The sequence below is a fragment of the Apium graveolens genome, chromosome 1 (genome assembly GCF_009905375.1).
Source record: "Apium graveolens cultivar Ventura chromosome 1, ASM990537v1, whole genome shotgun sequence".
Taxonomy (NCBI): domain Eukaryota; kingdom Viridiplantae; phylum Streptophyta; class Magnoliopsida; order Apiales; family Apiaceae; genus Apium; species Apium graveolens.
Window position 1 is genome coordinate 21,877,715 of NC_133647.1, and position 18,484 is coordinate 21,896,198.

Here is an 18,484-nt window from a genome sequence, read left to right on the forward strand (position 1 = left end):
TGAGTTTTGGCTACAGGAAGTTCAGTTCTTAGGGCACATAGTTAGTAATGAAGGGATCAAAGTGGACCCGACAAAGATCGAGGCAATTACGAATTGGGAGACACCGAAAACACCCACCGAGGTAAGAAGTTTCTTAGGATTGGCGGGATATTATCGTCGATTTGTTCAAAATTTCTCGAGGATTGCCACACCATTAACAAAGCTTACACGAAAGAATGAGAAGTTTACATGGAACGACAAATGTGAGGAAAGTTTTCAGGAGTTAAAGTGATGATTAATCACGGCACCTGTTTTGTCACTTCCAGATGATCAAGGGAATTTCATAATTTATAGTGATGCTTCTCATAAAGGATTATGATGTGTTCTAATGCAGCACGAAAAGGTGATTGCGTATGCGTCAAGGCAATTTAAACCACACGAACAGAAGTATCATACTCATGATTTGGAGCTAGCAGCCATAGTTTTCGCTTTGAAGATTTGGAGATATTATTTGTATGGAGAAAAGTGCGAGATTTTCACGGATCATAAAAGCTTAAAGTACATATTCACACAGAAGGAACTTAATATGAGATAAAGGAGATGGTTAGAGTTGATCAAAGACTATGATTGCTCGATTAATTATCATCCCGGTAAAGCGAACGTGGTAGCAGACGCATTGAGTCGGAAGGAAAGGTTGAATGTGTTATCAGTACCTGAAGATATATATAAGGAATTTCAGAAATTGGAATTGGAGATTAAAGTTTGCGAGCCTGAGGAAGCGAAAGTATACAGTATGACTTTCCAACCGGAATTATTTGAGAAAATAAAGAAATGTCAGGAAGATGTAATGGATCAAGATATAAATTGCTTGGTAGGGGAAGAATTATGCACGCAGAAAGATGACCAAGGTATTCTGAGGTTTTCATCTAGAATTTGGATTCCACCAGTGACAGTTCTGAAAAATGAAATTTTACAGTTTGCACATAATTCAAGGTATTCCATCCATCCAGGGAGTACCAAAATGTACAGAGATTTAAAGAAGAATTATTGGTGCCCAGACATGAAGAGGGAAATTGCGGAATGGATTAGCAAATGTTATACCTGTCAGAGAGTTAAAGCAGAGCATCAGAGACCAAGTGGATTGTTACCGCCATTGGAGATTCCAGAGTGGAAATGGGAACATATTGCAATGGATTTCATAGTTGGATTACCAAGGACAAGGGCTAATCATGATGCCATTTGGGTTATAGTGGATAGACTTACCAAGTCAGCTCATTTTCTACCTATAAATGAAAGATTTTCGCTCGACAAGTTGGTCCATATGTACCTGAAGGAAATTGTAGTTCGTCATGTAGTTCCTGTGTCTATTGTATCTGATCGAGATCCAAGGTTTAATTCAAGATTTTGGAAGAGTTTTCAAGAATGTTTGGGAATAAGACTGAATATGAGTACGGCCTATCACCCCCAGACGGATGGCCAAAGTGAAAGAACGATCCAGACAATCGAGGACATGTTACGTGTTTGTGCTATTGATTTCAAAGGAAGTTGGGACGAACATTTACCTCTGGTAGAGTTTGCTTACAACAACAGTTATCATGCCAGCATTGGGATGCCACCCTATGAAGCCCTTTATGGACGCAAATGTAGATCTCCAATATATTGGGATGAAGTAGGAGAACGCAAGATACTTGGGCCTGAACTGGTATAGCAGACAAAGGAAATTATCGAAATTATCCAGAAGAGATTGATAGCCGTACAAGATCGTCAGAGGAAATATGCAGATCAGTCAAGGAAAGACATGGAATTTGAAGAAGGAAGCTTGGTATTACTGAAAGTATCACCGTGGAAAGGACTAACGAGGTTTGGAAAGAAAGGAAAGTTGAGTCCAAGATATGTCGGACCTTTTGAGATCCTAAAGCGCGTTGGCGTTACCACCGCACATGGAGCACATTTACAATGTTTTTCACGTATCGATGTTCAAGAAATATAATCCAGACTCCAGGCATGTAATAGAATATGAGCCAATAGAGCTTTAGGCAGATTTGTCATATATAGAGAGTCCGATAGAGATTCTAGAGGAGAGGGAGAAAGTATTGAGAAATAAAGTGGTAAAGTTAGTAAGAGTATTGTGGAGAAACCCAAAGGTTGAAGAGTCAACCTGGGAGTTAGAAAGTGATATGAGAGAAAAGTACCCTCATTTGTTTTCTTAGGAGATTTCGAGGACAGAATCCTATTAAGGGGGGAAGGATGTAATATCCGGGATATATCGTGTAATTATTTTACAATTAAATAATTATTAGGTGTGTTCAGTATCTATTCTGTGATTTAATTGTTAAATGTTATCTGTACATGGATATTAAAAAATAATATTAATTGAGTATTTTAATTTTTATATGTCCAAAATAAAATATAGATAATAGTCATATCTTCCTAATTATTTTTATGTTGATTTATGGATTTATAAGGATCATATGAAATTTATAAAATCTTTTTCCGAGTATTTAAAATCTATTTTATAAAAACGGGAACCAACCGACGTCAACCGTTGTTACGTTTTTGGAACCCAAAACTCTTCCGAGAACTCCTTCCTAACCTAATTGTAATATTCCGAGCATATTCCATGTTTCGACTTTTTCGATCCGGCGTACGGTTTATTCTGCGCGGGTCCCGGCGCAACATTTTCGATACAATATTCGTTTCGGTAAATCAATAAAACCCGTATTTTCGATAAACGGGAGCTTTTTATTAAACTATCCCAATTATCACTTCGTAGTACGTGTAACCAGGCGCTGAGACCAAGACCGCAGTACAAATTGTACTGATTTGGATAATTATCCCGAAAACCGATACCGTTTGGATCAGTTTTTATAAATAAACGTACCGTTTTATATCCGGAATGATCCAACGGGATACTAATTTTCCGTAATTATAAATAGCCTTTTTCCGTATTTTATTTCGTATCAAAATCATCTGCAGATAGTTAATTCTATAATTTTCAGAGAAAAACCCTAATTACATAAACTGTTCTAAGAATCAAACAGCAAAACGAAGGCGTTACGGATCTCTGTTTTCAAAGCTTGAGTAACCAAAACGAAGGATTTGAAGTGTTCTATCAGATTCTGAGCTTTGTTTCACTGCAGAATCAAAGGTTTATTTTCTGAAAATTTATTTATTTTCGAATTAAATTTATTAAAAATATGAATTTTTGTTCGGATGATTGTTTGTATGATTTGATGATTGCATGTTGTAGAACTTGTTTTCCTGATGATTTTGATATATTATACGTCTGATTTGGAGTTCAATAACATGTTCAAATTTGAGTTTGATTTTCGAATTTTAAAATTAGGGTTTATAACCCGTATGAATGTTCTTAATTGAAATTTGGGGGTTTCTTATTCTGAAATAGATTGATGTTGTGGTATAGTGTATTGTATTCTCTGTGAAATTTTCAATCTAGTCGTACAAGTTTCATGAATCAACGAGGTCTGTAGAGAAGGGAGTTGTGTTTTAAAGTTTACGTCGAACCCGCCGGAAACCGGCGAGTTTCTTAATCAAATTCCGGCCAAGTCTGGGGTTATTGATGAATTTTGATTACAGATATAGGTTCCTGGTGTTGTGTAGTTTAATTATGGAGGTGATGTGGTGGGAGGATGCCGGAGGTGAGTTCTCCGGCCACCCCCGATTTTCCGGCCACTGAAACTGCAAAATTGCAGTTTAGTCCCTGTATTTTTAAAGATGATGAAGTTTAGTCCCTGTAGTTTGCAAAATTTTCAAAAATAGGATTCATGTTTATAAAATGTTTAAAAATCATATTTCCTATTTATTTTTATTATAAAAAATCATTTTTAATTTCTGAAAATTCTGAAAATTATTATTTTAATTCCGAAAATTATTTTTAATTCAAAAATAAATCTGAATTAATTAGTTAATTAATTTCAGTTAATTTTTAATCGATTAATTGGTCAATTAATTTGGAAATTAATTGATTAATTGATTTAATTAATTATTAATTGATTTTAATTAATTATTTAATTAGATATAATTACTTAAAAATGATTTAAAAATTCCAAAAAATAGTTTCGAGCTTTAAAAAATTATTCTAAATTATCTCCAAAGCTCGATAATTAGTATAAAATTGTTTCGGAGCCAGAATTGGCCTACCGAACCCTGTTTATTAACCCAAAATTGATCCAACGACCCGTTTTAATTCCGAAAAATGTTTTAAAAATCATTTTAAATATCAGAAAGCTTATTTATGACCCGAGACTTCTTTATAAATAATATATCATTGATTACGTGATGTATTATGTGCTATATGTGACTTGTTGATTGACTATCAGTCTATATATTCGGTGTTTACTTGATTATTGCATAACTTTCAATCCGTTTATCAGATTTGGGAAACGAAGGGTAGATAGAAGTATGTGTTGAATAGAATTCTATGAGCCGATTATTGATAGATGCTTATGGTATGTGAGCAGAAGAGGCAAGGCATATGAAAGGGAAACAGGTATTTGAGGAGTAAGACGGTTGTGATTGGAAGCGAGTGCAGTGTAGTAAGCTAATACCAGACAAGTGTTCTAAACTTTCTCGAGATATTGTAGTACTTGATAGTCTTGTTGATATTGCAAGTGCTTTGAAGCACTGTACCCTAAACCTTGATTCCAGTTATTGATCTTGAGCCGTAACCTGATTCTTTCTAGACCATTGATTGCTGTATACCCAAACACGAACCTCAAGTATACGATCCTACTCCACAAATACATACATACTAAATATTAAACACGGAACCAGATTGCTTACGCAATCAAATCTTTATATTTTATGCTTTGAAAGACCAAATCCTTGAAACCCTTAAACATTGATTCCTTTGTTATCCAATTCTTTCATTACCCAACATCCAAGCTTTGAAATTACCTTATTGATCCTTACAAGGATTGAAACCCTTTCATTGTTAAACACTTATTGTTGTTGATGATTCTGGTTATTGATTATTATTGCTTATTATTTTATTATGTTAGAATTGGATTGTTTTTATAAAATTATGGACCAGATTCGTGGTCAGACCATATAATGGTTAAGTTAGGCCAATGTATGCCTTGGATCCAGTAGTTAGAGCAGTGTTGTGTGCTTTGCTCGGGGTTAGTGCGTGACTGATCAGCAGCCTAACCTTGGTTTTTAACATGAAAATATAATATCCAATTCTAAATCATAATCCATTGCTCACTTAATATTATAATCATGTTCACTTGATGATCATTATTCTCAGTTTTGTCATTGTGACTTGCTGAGCTAGTTAGCTCATTTGTGCGATATTGTTTCTGTTCTTTTCCAGTTAAGAAGGAACCAGTTGGTACCGCGGATCCCCAGTCCAGCGCGAGAGCTAGGGGTTCAGGTTGATCGAGCTAAGCTAGTAGGTTTCTTTTGGGATAATTTAAGTCTGTAAAAGTTTGTAATAATATTTAATACTCAGTTTTGAGTTTGGAATAGTTGGGATTTGAACATTATGTAATATAAGTAGATGTGTGGCTTGTGTGCATACTTTAACCTGTTGCGATCCGTGGTAGTTGGTAAATAGGGTCACTACATATTATTGTTATCTTTATTATTGCTATAAGCAGGTTATAAATAAGGCGTGTATGTGTGTGGACCCCAAACTTCTGACCCGGGTTTGGAGGGCGTCACACCAACTAATTTAACTTACAACTGATAATAAAATTATTCTTACAATCTTACTATCACACTACCGCAATAAGCTCCTGCTAGCTCGATCCAACTCAATCTGGAATCCTAGCTCGTACATTGAACTGAGAAACCTCACTATCAACCGTATCCTTTTTAATTGTAGAATACATAAAAAGATTTGCAAGAGTGAGCTAACTAGCTCAGCAAGTCACAATGACAATAATTGAGGTTAATCAATGATCAAACGAGATGATTCAAAGGAATCAAGTTTATTACTAAATAATCATTAGAATTGGATATTCACTTTAAGTTTTTTAAAACCAAGGTTAGGTTGCTGATCAGTCACGCACTAACCCCGAGCAAAGCACACAGCAGTGCTCTAACTACTAGATCCAAGGCACACGTTGGCCTAACTTGACCATTGATATGGTCTGACCACGAATCTGGTCCATATAAAAAAACTATCCAATTCTAAAGCAGTTCAATATGATAAACAATATGATTCAATACAACAAGATCATAATCAATGATGATTAAACACTTGAATAAAAACGTAAGGAAACTCATGGATATCACAAGGATATATTAGGGTATGTATAAGAAACGGGTTTTAGTCTGTAAAGGATCAGGTATTAGACAAATAATGATTTTTCAAGGTATAGTTCTTTGATGTTATAAAGAATGGTTCGGGTATAAAAGTTTCTGTGTTTTCAAACAATTTTGTTCCAGTGTTTGATGTTTGGTAGTTATACATTTGGGGAGTAGTATCATATTTGTGTGATTTGGTATCTGAGGATCAACAAAGGATGGTTTACAAAGAATAAGGCTTACGGCTTAAGATCAAGAAAAATCAGGTTTCAAGGGTAAATAGTTTAAAGCACTTGCAATATAAAACCGGAGTTATTTTGAATAATAACCACATATTATGAAACAGTTCAAAAATATTTGCGATATATCTTGAAGAAAAGTTCAGAAGTACTTGCCTTACAGGGCTTTACAACTATTACTGATCAATTCTGAGCCGACTCTGTCGCTCAGGCTTTAATGTCCAACCACTAGATCCCATTGGATTCGACTTTGACACTCAGGTTTTTCTGTTGAAACTCTACTGAGCTCGTCGACTGACCACTAGGTTATCCTTAGTCCATTGTCCACTTTCAGTTTTCCGACTAGAACCTACAGGGTCGAAATACTTTATGTTAGATACCCAGTTATGCTTGACATATCCTCGCTAACCACCTACCCATACGATAGCATATTTCGACTCGTAATCACTCATATTATAATAACACAAACAACAATTAGGGTTCACGTTCTCGAAATCGGTTTAGTGTTCATTTTCAGAAAATACGTATACTCGTCATTGTATGAAATTAGGGTTATTGAGTTTTGGACAGAATATTTACCACAACATACAATCAAGTTCGTATAAAGTATAAGTATATATATTCACTCGACGTCCCGATAATTACCGGATACGCTCCCGCATTTCCATAGTTGATTTCCCTGAAATCGGGCAGCGTCTCCTTTGTTTATCGGACTACCCGTCGAAACATCAATCGATGTTAAATAAATTCACAAAAACTACAATGACAACCCAATCACAATCCAAATGCTCGAATCCCAATCACCGATATTATTCAATTATTACTATTATTCGCATTTTATATTTTTATTCGTATTTGGACTCAGAATTTGATCAACACTGTCCACCGTTGGCTCGCCGAGGCTCATCGCCGACGACGATAAAATTCGCGGGTTCCGATACATCGGACATCCTTCGCGAATTTCATCGATTTAAAATAAATTTTAACACGCAATTATCACAGAATTCATCACAAATTGATTGCAACTCAGCAATTAAAATTATTTTATTTCTTAAAGCCACGCGCACACGCGTAACCAATAGAGAAGAAACCAGGCCACAATTAGAAATAATGCAAACGACAACAGAGCAAAATAACAAGAAAAGGGACAACGCACGCGCCACCGACCAAGCCGCCACGCCTCGCCGGATTCCGAGAGGCGGCAACAGGACGGGGCACAGCAGGCACACAATACCCAACTGAATACGCATGTATATACACATACATATATAATCAAGCAAAGAAAACAGGACTAGCGAACAAAACCAATCGGAGTTGGACAGCCATGGCGGCAGCAGTGAAGACAGAGAAAACAAGGAGGAACAGGGGAGTCACCAAGCTACTCGGCGGCAACTCGCCGCAAACCAAACGGAGAACCGCAACAGAGAAACTACGGGCAGAAGAGAAAGAAAGAAAAGAGGGAGAAGAGAGATGATGGAGAGAGAAGGACGAGAGAGGCGAAGGATCGAGAGAGATCGAGAGATAAGCTATTGTGCGTGCCTGTGTTTTTGCTAGCAATCTCAGTCCAAGCCCCGAAATTTTGCGTTTAATGATATAATCCTGCAGATGAATATTTATCAAAATAATCCGAAAATAATTCTAAAATTCTTAAAATATTTGGAATTTAATGAAATAAGATTTTCATAATTTTTAAAGCAAACTTTGAAATGCGTATCATGCCCGCAATTCATAATTAACGAACCAAGCTGCATTAAAAACAAACTCATAAAATCACGAAAAAAATCATAAAATGTTATAAATATCCCGAAATAAATGAAAACGTAATTTTCATAATTTTAACACAATTTCTAAAATGCCACTTATACTCGCTTTCATCAATAAAACGAAACAACACGCGAGTAAAACAAATCCCAAAAATTACCAAAATAATTTTAAAATTCTTGGAATATTCCAAACTTATATAAATATGAGTTTCATAATTATTGAAGAATTCTAGAATTAAATATGGATTTTACAAATAAAAGCAATCAGAACATCATTTAAAGATAAATAATTAATAAAATATTAATTTCTCAATTTTATAAAATCCTAAAAATAATTATTGTAATTATAAAATCATAAAAACAATTTTAGAGACATTCCAAATATTTATACAAATAAATTCGCACGAAATCCACTTTTGAAAGTGAAAACAATTCAATAAGACTCCATAATTAATCTCACGCCCTAACCTTCTTTTATCAAAGTAGATGTCATTACAATTATGCTACATGTCTCATTGAGTCTTTTTTAAAAATCTTATTAGATAAACCACATCACCTCTTTCAATCATAATCTTTTTCCATTATTTTAACTTTTGAGTAAATAAAATGTTGCTTTATATTATTTATTTAACTCCGTTTTTTTAGTTTTCGTAGTTTAACTTATAATTATATATCTTTCTATATAATAAAAGAGAAAAGGGGATAAATTGAGCCATTTTAATGGCGGGAAAATTACAATTTTTCCCCTTTATGTTAGAAAATTATAAAAATGTCATTCCTCACATATTTTTTGTTAAAAATAGGTATATTGTTGTATTTACTAAACCCCAAACTTCCAACTCAAAATTTTCATGTCATTACCATTGTGCTACATATATTTTTGAGTTTGCATTAAATTTATTATTAGATAAGTTACATCTTTTTTTAGAAAATTCTTTTTTTATTACTTTAATTTTTGAGTAAATAAAATATTAGTTTATATTACTTACATGCCTCCTTTTTATTTTGTTTTTGTAATTTTATTATAAAGTTTTAAAAATTCCAACCCTCATATTTTTGTCACTCACTTTTTTATATATTTTATTAAATAATTTTTTATAAAAAACAGTATTTAAAAATTATAATAATTTTAAAATAATCTATAATTTTATTGATCAACTTTTTACATTATGATATATATATATATATATTTAATTTTTCATTCATTTACATTACAAATCAATTTTAATATGATTTTATATTAAAAATATAAGATATTATCAATATTTTTATATATAACGAATTATTAGACCGTTTTTTATTTAAAAAATTATTCCCTGCATCCCCGTGAGAATCCCCATTCTGATGGGGATCGATGATTAAAAGAATTCCCATTTAGAATTGAAAGTGTGTTTGGGGATTAGAGGCGGGTATAATACTCTCTGAATCAACATTTTACATTATGATATAATATATATTTTTAATTTGCCATTCATTTACATTACAAATCAATTTTAATATGATTTTATATTAAAAACTATGAGATATTATCAATATTTTTATATATAACAAATTAGTAGACCGTTTTTTATTTAAAAAATATACTAAAAATACAAAATTATTATTTTTATTTATTCCCTGCATCCCCATGAGAATCCTTATTTCGACAGGGATCGATGATTAAAAAAATTCTCATTTAGGATTCAAAGTGTGTTTGGGGGTCAGAGGCGGGGATAATACTCTCCGACTCCGAAGTGACCCCATGCATATCCCTCTAAACAAACTTCAAATATTTTTGTTACATGATATAGTTTTAATTTTTTTTATTAATTAGGATCATGTAGCTTACAATAAATATTTAATCTCAAAATTTTTGGGGTAAGTTAAAATCGATCTCTATGATAAAATATACGCTCTCACCACTTAAGTAATCTAATACTGCTATAATAGTATGTGATAATCCCAAATCACCCCGGGGCCTTCTCTTTGTCGGGCCCGGACTCAGACTCCTTTTGGACGGAAACGACGACGGCGTGCGGTGTTTCTGTAGGGTGGGAACCTACAAAATATAACCAGAGGGGGTGGCGTCCCCACGGCACCTCCGACGTGAGAATGAGAAAGGGTTTTAAGGAGAAGAAGGGCAAAACAGGGATTATGCGAATATATCTTATGGTGAACGCGTATGTGTATGTATTGTGTGAATATATCTTATGAGAAGAAAGGGTTACAATCTCACATACTCTCTCTCACCTATACATACATACACACACGCGTTCACCATAAGATATATTCACATAATCCCTATTTTGCCCTTCTTCTCCTTAAAACCCTTTCTCATTCTCACGCCGGAGGTGTCGCGCCGGAGGTGTCGCGGGGACGCCACCCCCCTCCGGTTCTGTTTTGTAGGTTCCCACCCTACAGCAACACCGCACGCCGTCGCCGTTTCCGTCCAAAAGGAGTCTGAGTCTGGGCCCGGCAAGGAGAAGGCCCCGAGGTGATTTGGGATTATCAGTATGTATAAAAAAAGTAATATAATATAATGAAAAGTTATAATAATCATTTATCATATTCAAAAATTAATTTTGTATAGATGCAAATTCGTTCGAGATAATATTTTAATATATATACAGGCCCGTGCCTCGCACGGGCTTTACGCTAGTTTTACATTAGAATCCAATTTATATTGGGAAATTATTTATTTTCTTGGAAAGCATTAAAACTCTTTTTTATTAGATTTTAGACATATTATAGACAGAGAACCATAACGTAATATAGAACAGAATAGAGATATCCATTGTTCTTGAGAGAAAAGGGAGAGAGGCAGCTAGAGAGCGAGATTGGGAGAAGGAGCGAAGGGATTCGTCCGGATTTCAAAGGAACTTTTCAAGTTGTATTCTCTGTATTCAAATTATTAACTCATGATTTCTGGTTTTAATATTTATTTTCTTTCTTCATATATCATGAGTAGCTAATCCCTTTTATCCAAGAGTTGGGTAGTATTCTTTGGCTTTTTGTATTTGTTTAGTTGTATTGTGATTTTCTTGTGATTGTTAATTTGTCATTGAGGGCTTAACACAATTAAGGGAGTTGTGAACCTTTGATTGTATCTATAGGAATTATAACAAATTGGGAGGAGTTGTAATTCTACTACATGATATGATAGACACAATTTAAGTATTGGATCAGGAGATTAATAAGCGAATTGTGAAACATGTAATACTTGTTTTTTAATAGTCTATAATTGTACTTTCTATGACCATGTCAGTGGCTTTCAAGGTATTATTTTTAACAAAACAAGACCACAAATTAGGCATTCATGATGGCCATTGAAGAACCCTAATTCTTTGATTGTTTTCTCTCACACTTATTATGTATTTTTTTGTTTATTAGTTTAAAATAGTAAATAGTTAAAACACCTATCAAATTCTTTTCTACACTTCTGAACGGTGGGGATAAAAGACTTGGAATTGGTATTGAGATTTGTCGTTCCCTGCAAACGATACTTTAAAAAGACACATCAACAGATTATATGGTCTTATCTCGTGTATCTCGTATTATAGAATTATTCTTCTCTCATTTGTTTCTTTTTATTCTTTATCATATTATGAAAAGATATATATTTTCTGGTTCATCTATCTCCTGTCATATCTTTGATCAATTGTACTTGACACTAACGAAAGATTACTTGAATCTCATGCAGGGTTTATTGCAATTTATGCTAATCTTGCTATCCGGGATGTTGACAGTTGTTTGATCCCAAATTCGCTATTTTATCTCGAAGGAAAGGGTGGGCTTTTTGAATATATAGAAAAACGGCTCAAAGAAAATGGGCATATGGTTATTGCCGTAGTTGAAGGTGCAGTACAAGAACTCCTTCTTGGAAGTTCAAAATCTACTGACCAGCGGGATGCTTCTGGAAACAACCTTCTAAAAGATGTTGGAATTTGACTATCTCAAGAGATCAAGGTAGACAATCCAACACCAATTTATTTATAAGATATACATGTTGAAGTGTACTGCAGGTGAATTGGTTTTAGCATACATGTCATAGGCATTAACGCAAATATTTTAGTGCATCATCGTTAGTCTTTTGCTAGAGAACAAAGTTAGACTCAATTATTAAGTACTCTTATTCTACAAAGTTAAACTCTTATTTTGTCAAGAATTGTTCAGGTTATCTTTTCTTAGTTTTTGGTTGTAGTATAGAGTATGAAGTTTCCTGCATTCCATGAAATTGTTTATTGAAGTAAAAGATTTATACTTATTTGTAATGTATAGCCAAACACATGGATATACTAGTGTTTGAGAATACGAGGGACCATTATTTCAATATATGTGATATTCATCCGTGGATAAGGCTCTGCTTCCAATATATTATATTCATCAACTTCACAAAAGAAAATTGGATAATTTGTTATCTGAAGGCTGATGCAATTTTATTTTTTAAATATAAAACTGGAAGTAGTTGTACTGCTTGAAATAATTTTAATATTAATAAGGATTAAAGCTAAATTCAGATGAATATGTGTATACGTATAATTTTGAATTTAGTAACAAGCTAAGCTTACATTTTAATTAAATTGGTCAAGTATTGGATTTTACCATTTATGCTTCCTTTTTATGTGCTTTTTTTTATTTATGTGTATTCATTTATGTGTACGGGAAATACCTGTGACTGAGGTTTGTGGAGCCTTTAAAGTGGCTCGAGGCTTGGTTGGCATGATCTTGAAGGCTTGGTAGCAAAGTTTCAGAATCGCGTAGGCTTTGGAGTCAGAGCGGAGATTATAAAGCTGACTATTATCCCTTTTGTTAAGGTATGCATCTATTTTCCTTAACCTTTTTCAATGCAGTTCAATAGTTTAATTTTAATAGATCAATTTTTTTGAAACTTTTATTGACATTTACACCTTGAGATGACAAGTCAAAAAACTCGTTAAGAATTTCCCTTATTCTTGGTGCTATATGTTAACATCTTCTTGCATTTAGGGATCTAGAGTAAGGGAACTTTATAAAGCTGGTATCCGTACACCTCAAATAATTGTTGAATCACCGATTTTTGAAATCGTCAAAGCACTTTTTGAATCTTCAGCTTGGGCTGCAGAAGGTAATCATTTCCTGTATGGAATGAATCCTGTCTTGGCTGTATTTCATGCCCTTGTCTATGGACCCTTTACCCGCATTTTGTTTTCTTGCATACTTTTGTGAAATGTATATTTTATTATATTTTGCATTATTTTAGTTAATGTAAAGTGCAAAAATGTTGTTTTTGGAGCTAAAATTTATATTTAGCATTTTAGTCATCGTCACCTTCTCTATTTTGTCCCACTAATCGCAATATACGTGTATGAAATACATTATTTTCTACTCCTTATAAGATACTTGTTTGTCATTACCCTTGTCAATTTACTGCATGCATACATATTAGTAATCTGTTTATCTTTAAAAATCTCTTGGTGCTAATCACAAAAAAAGATGTTATGTAAGTGGCGGTTATTTCAGCGTGGAATTAAAAATTTGAAATGAACTTTATTTCATGTACTTTGTCTAACTTTTTTCCATTAAATATTTTGGATGAAAGTGTTTGACTATTTCTAAAGTTATTGGTTTGAGTGGCTTGCAGAATTGCTCTAAATTTAAGTTCTTGAAGTGTTCTTCCTGTTACGTAACTTTTGGCCATGGCGTGCTTTCACGTGAGACACTAAAAGATGTTGATCTTGACAAATATCGGTATGAAGTTGGATTGCACTTATGAACATATTATATGTTCTGTTTTTGTATGTAGTTATAGTGTTCATAGAAATTAACTGTTGCTTGATAAAACTGCAGTGTCGTTGTAATGGATGAAGCACGTGAAAGGTTGCTGAACACAAATGTGCTCTTTGGGATCCTTAAAAAATTTGTTGCCAGACGACGTGATTTCAAGATAGTATTTCGTTTATAGAAACCTTAGTTGGATTAGTATTTGGTCTATAGAATTCCATGCCCCTTAAACTAGTATACAACCTATTTCTAATTTCTTATTATTTCATTTAAGACCTAGTAGATTTTTAAATCCATGCTTTGGTTTTAGTTGTCATGTTCCTGCTATTAGTTAATTTTTAAATGTATAATTCTAATTTTGTCTTTAATGTTTATAATTCTTCTTCTTCCTACTTTGCACTTGTAATGATTATTTTATTTTATTATCTTTTTCTTTTAAAAAAATATAATATATGTTCCAGGTCTGCAGTTTGATTATTTGAGTGGTGCATAGATGCAGCAATCCCACCCAGGGTCAAAAATTAGAATAAGTTTAAGAGGCCAGCTAGATGAAGATGCAGTTCTCTGTACTCAGTCAAAGACCTATGGTGTAAAGTTTGTAGGAAACTCTAACTCGGTATTACCAACAAGCTGGATAGAGGTTCTAAAGTGTTCAACTTAGAAATAGAAATACTTAGTTTAAAGTTGTTTATCGGTATCTTATATTACACGGAATTATATTCGATACAGAGCAACCACTATATATACATGGCTCATTACATAGTAAGTTTGTTATATCACTTCCAAAAATAGCATCCTTCTTATTTACCTATTTACCTAGTCCCATATTATACATTACTACTTAATTCATGTATTCAAATGCTTTTCTTCATCTTAGATGGTTGAATTTTGGAATGCCTTCAAGCCATTCCTAACTATCTAATTAACTGGAATGCAGATTATGTGTGTCCGAGGAGTATCTCACAGAAGTACTATTTAACACCTATTGACGGACGGTTTGAAGTGTTGTATATATGAGTTTTAGTAGTACTTGTTGTATAGTTAAATTAGCTATTTAGTTTTTGTATTAGATTTTTGGTGGATTAATTAGACGGCTTGGACCTTGTATATGGCTTGAACCTTAGATTTATGTTTATGAAATGACTTATAGGATTTTTAATGAGAAATATTACTTTTAAATATCTTTCATTTTCTTTATTATCTAAAATATTGTGGACATGCATGCAAATTGTAGATATTATTTAAAACAAAAATATATTTGTTGATTTAAAAAAATAATGGTAACACTAAATTTGATGTAACAAAAACTATAGTGGTGTGACTATATGTCTACGATTATAGTAATATTGGTGTTAAAAGAAGTGGGAAAGTGTAGGCACAGACCCTCTATGGTCACACTTTCGTCAATGTAACCTAAAAATAAAAAATGTAACCATACACCCCTAAGATGCCGCTCACATTGGTGATGAACTGGTTTTTCAATAAATGTGACCATAGCCCTTTTTTTAACCTACAGCCACAGTTTTTGGCCTTCAACAACCCTTTTTTTTACCGTTACAACAGGTCATATATGGTGTAGTAATACCATTACAGATGTTTATAAAGTACAACTCAAAGCATTCCACCATATTGGGAGAGCATTAGAGAAATACTGGATGGTTATCAAGAAAAGATATAAGAAATAGTGAGAAAGAAAATAGATGAACTCCAACCACAATAGCTGGAAATCAAGCAAAAACTTAATTAATTTTCTGACAATCTGACCATTATCTCTCTCTCACACACACACAAGTGTAGAAATCAGTATCAAGCAGCTAAGAGAGTCTTTTCTTGCTTTGCACACTGTTCTGCAGAATCAAATTTCTCAGATTAATGACACAAAGGTCAAACTGGATCAACTTCAAAAGGATAGATATGAACCTTCAGGATTGATGGCTGAAGAAATCAGGATAGTGGTTCGGGAAAGCTTTGGTGGTAGAGTATCTACAAGTGCAGCTTCTCATTCAACTCCACGATTCAATCTCTTCAAACCCAAGTGGCTGAACTTCAATCATCCAATTCATCTTTGGACTCTCAAGTCAATCTTCCCACTACACAAGTTTAAAGCCAGCAAAATAACATCAAATCATTGAAAGACTCGCAAAATTATTTTCAAATGCAGAAAAATGTATCACTGAGAGCTATCATGGGTACTCTAAAATTTCCTCTTCAAGAAACTCCAAATATTATCAGGGCTCAAATCTCTCAAATTCCTATTCAGCTTGCTAACAAGCCTAAGGGGGAGATGGAACTCAAGCTCAAATCTGCAACTCAAGAAGAGGTTGTTATGGAAGAAAGACTCAAGAAGGCAGCTGAAGGCTCTTGCTTGGACAAGGAGTTTGCTGTTTTTAGTCACCAAGGACATGATATGGGAAAAGAGAATTATGGTCAACATCAAAGACTCTGGGGTTGACAGGTTTATGCAGGTTTCTCTATCATTTCTGAAATCTAGGAGAGCCTCAAAACTGGACATTTTCATCAACAAAGTGAAGGTGATGATTCTAGAAGATACCCAGTTGCTAAGGAAACTCAAATTAGGACAAGAAGGAGATTTCCCTGAAGCCTATCTAGAACCTAACAAAAAAGTGGCATAAATATGCTCAACTACTAGAAAATGCAAACATTTTCAAATTTCTAAGCACTGTGTCATGGAAAATAAGAAGTTAATGATGATGATAGAGACTGGGTTGAAGTTGAAAAAATAAAACAAGCTGAAGATCTTGAAATGATCACCATCCTAGGAAGTTATTTAAACAATGCTGAGAGCATGCTACCTAAGACTGTTATAAATGACAAAGATGATGACAAGAATGATGATAAGCAAAAGAAAGCTGGACACAAATGTTTTAGCTCAAATATAAGTCAATCCAGTAAAAGTAGTGGGATTCATAAGTATGCAAAGAGTAGAAAGGATGAAAATAAAGGGAGGAATAAGGATGGAGAGAAGAAAGGGAGTGATAAAGATGAGAAGGACACCAAGAAAACACTTGTGAACCAAAAATCTCAAACTCTGAAAACCCTAAATCAAATCCCTAGTCAATCAAAAACTCCAACTTTTCAAACCCTTATGCCTAAACTTTTTCAAACTCATAACCAACTCTCTACCCAAAACACATATCCTAGAAAATCAAACCATATTAAAAAGACTGGCTAAACCTCCATCATTCAAGCCACCAGTCAAAACACACTTCAATTTTGTTGGAAGAAAACGAGGGAAAACCAAAGTTAAAACGGGAGCATTGTGTGCCTGCTTTAATCAAGATGATTTTCTACCAATTTCAGAGGAAGTCCCAGGGGATGACTACAATAATCAACAAGCAGAACTCATATGTAGAATCACTGTGGATACTCTGAGAGAGGTGATAATCTATTTCAAGAATGGCTTTTTCAATATATACAAGAAAGAAATACTAGAAAACATCTCAATAGTGGAACTTGAAAGGGTGATAAGTTTAATGACTGAGAATGATAAGTTTACAAGAATGAGGAAGGTTCAACTAGCTGAAATGTTGATAAACAAAAATGAAAGATGGGCAAGGGAGAAAGTAAAGATGGAAGCGAGAGCTATTAGGAAGCTTGAGGAGTTAGACAGATTGGAAAGAAGATCAAATAAACTCTAGGCTAGAGGATTAAATAGGATTTCTGAAAATGGTATGTATCTGAACATCAGAACTCACGGACTATCAACGTATAGAGTTGAGCATCTTGGCAGTTACCCACTAGAATAATGCTTGAAGACTGTGGAAGCCCTAAGAGGAACTGAGATCATTGAAGAAATTGAATGTCTTGTTAGACTAAAAGACTTAATTCGATCTCAGTCAGGGTATGAAAACTTTAGTTAGTTTTGTAAATCAATTTTCTTTATAATAGCTAGATGACATTTATGTTTAAAAGAATGTATTGTGTATATCTGTGTTGTTTTTCATTTTTATCTTGGAATTAGTCTTGTTATTAGGCATGAATTTGTGACAAGTGATCTTCTCACAAATTAGGGGAGATTTTTGTTCAAGACATGTCTTAATATAACAATACTAAGTCATATTGACAATTCTAAGATTTAGTTGACTTGTAATTTTTATGTAATATGTAATGGTATTCCCTGAGTCTGTAAAAATGTTGAAGAAGACTAGACTGGAGTATTTTTTAATAAATAACCAACAAGCTAGGAATAAATATCTGAAAGAAGATCAAGCCTGATCATGCCTCAGAATAAAGATAAACAACTTGGTGAAGAATAATGATATAGATTGAAAAATGTTTTAAGTCAAATGTCAAGAAGTCACAGATAAAGGAATGTCCAGAAGTATATCGAGAACTAATCAAGCTTAGAGAAGTCAATTTGACCTGTAGAGAAGTGATTTCTCTTGTATAAAAGTCACTTCACTTATAGAGAAGTCACTTTGCCTATAGAGAAGTCAACTTGACATGTTGAGAAGTGGAGATATCTGTTAG

At 33.7% G+C, this 18,484-nt stretch overlaps 1 protein-coding gene across 5 annotated transcripts; it reads left to right on the forward strand.

Annotated features, from left to right (window-relative positions):
• Positions 1–11,103: 11,103 nt before the first annotated feature.
• Positions 11,104–14,307, forward strand: LOC141661639 (pre-mRNA-splicing factor ATP-dependent RNA helicase PRP16-like). Of its 5 annotated transcripts, none has more exons than XM_074468655.1 (5): positions 11,104–11,120; positions 11,934–12,199; positions 12,933–13,047; positions 13,854–13,960; positions 14,060–14,307. In XM_074468655.1, the coding sequence occupies exons 2-5, from the start codon at positions 12,168–12,170 to the stop codon at positions 14,172–14,174; spliced, it is 369 nt and encodes a 122-aa protein (XP_074324756.1). In that variant the 5' UTR covers positions 11,104–11,120; positions 11,934–12,167; the 3' UTR covers positions 14,175–14,307. The 5 variants fall into 5 exon arrangements, 2 of the variants coding, with proteins under 2 accessions (XP_074324756.1, XP_074324751.1); XR_012550076.1 differs by lacking the exon at positions 11,104–11,120 and adding an exon at positions 13,228–13,337 and having other exon boundaries at positions 11,771–12,199; XR_012550073.1 differs by lacking the exon at positions 11,104–11,120 and adding an exon at positions 13,220–13,337 and having other exon boundaries at positions 11,773–12,199.
• Positions 14,308–18,484: the final 4,177 nt, after the last annotated feature.

Coding starts and splice junctions, on each gene's coding strand:
- LOC141661639 (XM_074468655.1), top strand. CDS start 12,168: ATGTTGGAATTTGACTATCTCAAGAGATCAAG. Junction 12,200..12,932: donor GACTATCTCAAGAGATCAAG/GTAGACAATCCA, acceptor GAGCCTTTAAAG/TGGCTCGAGGCTTGGTTGGC. Junction 13,961..14,059: donor GTTGATCTTGACAAATATCG/GTATGAAGTTGG, acceptor ATAAAACTGCAG/TGTCGTTGTAATGGATGAAG.